This window comes from Charadrius vociferus, unplaced genomic scaffold, assembly GCF_000708025.1.
Source record: "Charadrius vociferus isolate BGI_N301 unplaced genomic scaffold, ASM70802v2 scaffold1412, whole genome shotgun sequence".
NCBI classification, from domain to species: Eukaryota; Metazoa; Chordata; class Aves; order Charadriiformes; family Charadriidae; genus Charadrius; species Charadrius vociferus.
Genome location: NW_009647053.1, coordinates 6,566 through 8,003, shown reverse-complemented (window position 1 = coordinate 8,003; position 1,438 = coordinate 6,566). Strand labels below are relative to the sequence as shown.

The 1,438-nt window shown below is 65.4% G+C and overlaps 1 protein-coding gene across 1 annotated transcript in view; it reads right to left on the bottom strand.

Annotated features, from left to right (window-relative positions):
• Positions 1-1,438, bottom strand: part of GTF3C2 (general transcription factor IIIC, polypeptide 2, beta 110kDa) — a gene marked incomplete at its 5' end in the record, with an annotated part of 17,266 nt that overhangs the window by 10,129 nt on the left and 5,699 nt on the right. The window contains 3 exons of the mRNA XM_009895772.1: positions 251-338; positions 810-971; positions 1,239-1,383. Of these exons, the coding sequence (XP_009894074.1) occupies positions 251-338; positions 810-971; positions 1,239-1,383 (395 nt within the window). The remainder of the gene's footprint in view (positions 1-250; positions 339-809; positions 972-1,238; positions 1,384-1,438) is intronic.

The window sequence follows — 1,438 nt, the reverse complement described above, 5'->3', positions numbered from 1 at the left end:
CCACCCTCCGTCCCCCGGCGGGGCCGGGCACAGAAGCACAGCTAGCTCGGACACAGACAGGGACACCATCTCACCCGGCTGCCGCGGTCCCTGGTCCGAGGGGCAGAGGGTGACCCCAAGAGCCAGGGACACACACGGCAGTGTCACCCCCACCCGCGACTGCGGGGCCCAGTTGGCACCAGGTTTGGGACAGGCACCCACCCCTCCTACACGGCCCCCGGGACGGAACTGCCCTGCACCAGCCTCTTACCCACACGGTCCCCTTGCGAGGGGCCACAAAATAAGCCTTGAAGCCCAAGTACCCAGCGTCGATGTAATGGATCCCACAGAGACCATAACTGAAATGGAAAGGGAACAGATAAGGATGGAGCTCCACACTGCCACCCTGAGACAGCGAGAGCCAGGCAGCAGCCCACCTCCCCAGAGACCCCGGGACCTAGGCAGACGGAAGGGGGACTGCGCTCGCTCTAGTGGCATGTCACAACGTCACACAGCAGCTCAGGGCAGGTCCTGGAGGTTGAGAACACACCAAGACCTCAGAACGCTTCTGCCAACTTGTGTCAGTCTGGGGCCACGCAGCAGCTCCGCTGCCCAGCCCAGCTCGAGGGACTCGTCCTCCCCCATGCCCACCCTGCTTGCACATCCCCTTGGCCGCACCAACACACCGCGGCTGCAGCGCGACCCAGCATGGCACAGCCGGAGGCTCCCGGGGGAGAGTGACCCTGGGGACACCTGGGCGGTCAGACCAGACCCCGGCAGCAGGCCGGCCCCGGGCACAGAGCGGGCACTGCGACGGCCCCAGCACTCACGAGGCGTAGCAGTTGTCCTGGGCCACGGTGACCCCGTTGTAAGGCAACAGCCAGGCCACCTCAGTGCTGAGGAACCGCTTGATGCTGTTGATGGGCTCGTAGAGCCGTCGCAGGTCCCAGAACTTGATCTTACGGTCGCTCCCTGCCGTGACCAGGAAGTTGCTGAGAACCAGGAGAAAGGCAGCACTGAGACCGCAGCGCAGAGCTGTGCCCCATCCCCGCTCCCGCAGCGCAGCGCTGCTCCCACAGGCAGCAGTTCACCCCCTCCTCACCCTGCAAAGCCCAACCCAGCCTCTTCGGCGCCTCAGACGGACGAGTGCCATCGGCACCGAGTCCTCTTAAGCCCATCTTGGCAAAGGAGCTTCACCTGGAGCAGCGAGCCTGCTCTGCCAGGCAGAGCCCGCAGCAGCGCAGCTCCCCCACCCTCACCTGTCGGCCTTGCACCACTCGATGCTCCGGACTGCGTGGTCATGGGCTAGGAAGCACTGGAAAGGGTAGAGCTTGAGGCAGCCGTCGGGCTGGTGCACACACTGCAGCAGGGACTTGGTGAGCAGGTTCCAGATAGCCACAGTGCCTGCGGGACGAGACCTGAGCCCATCAGGAGCTGCCGCAGCGGCTGTTCCCCGGCC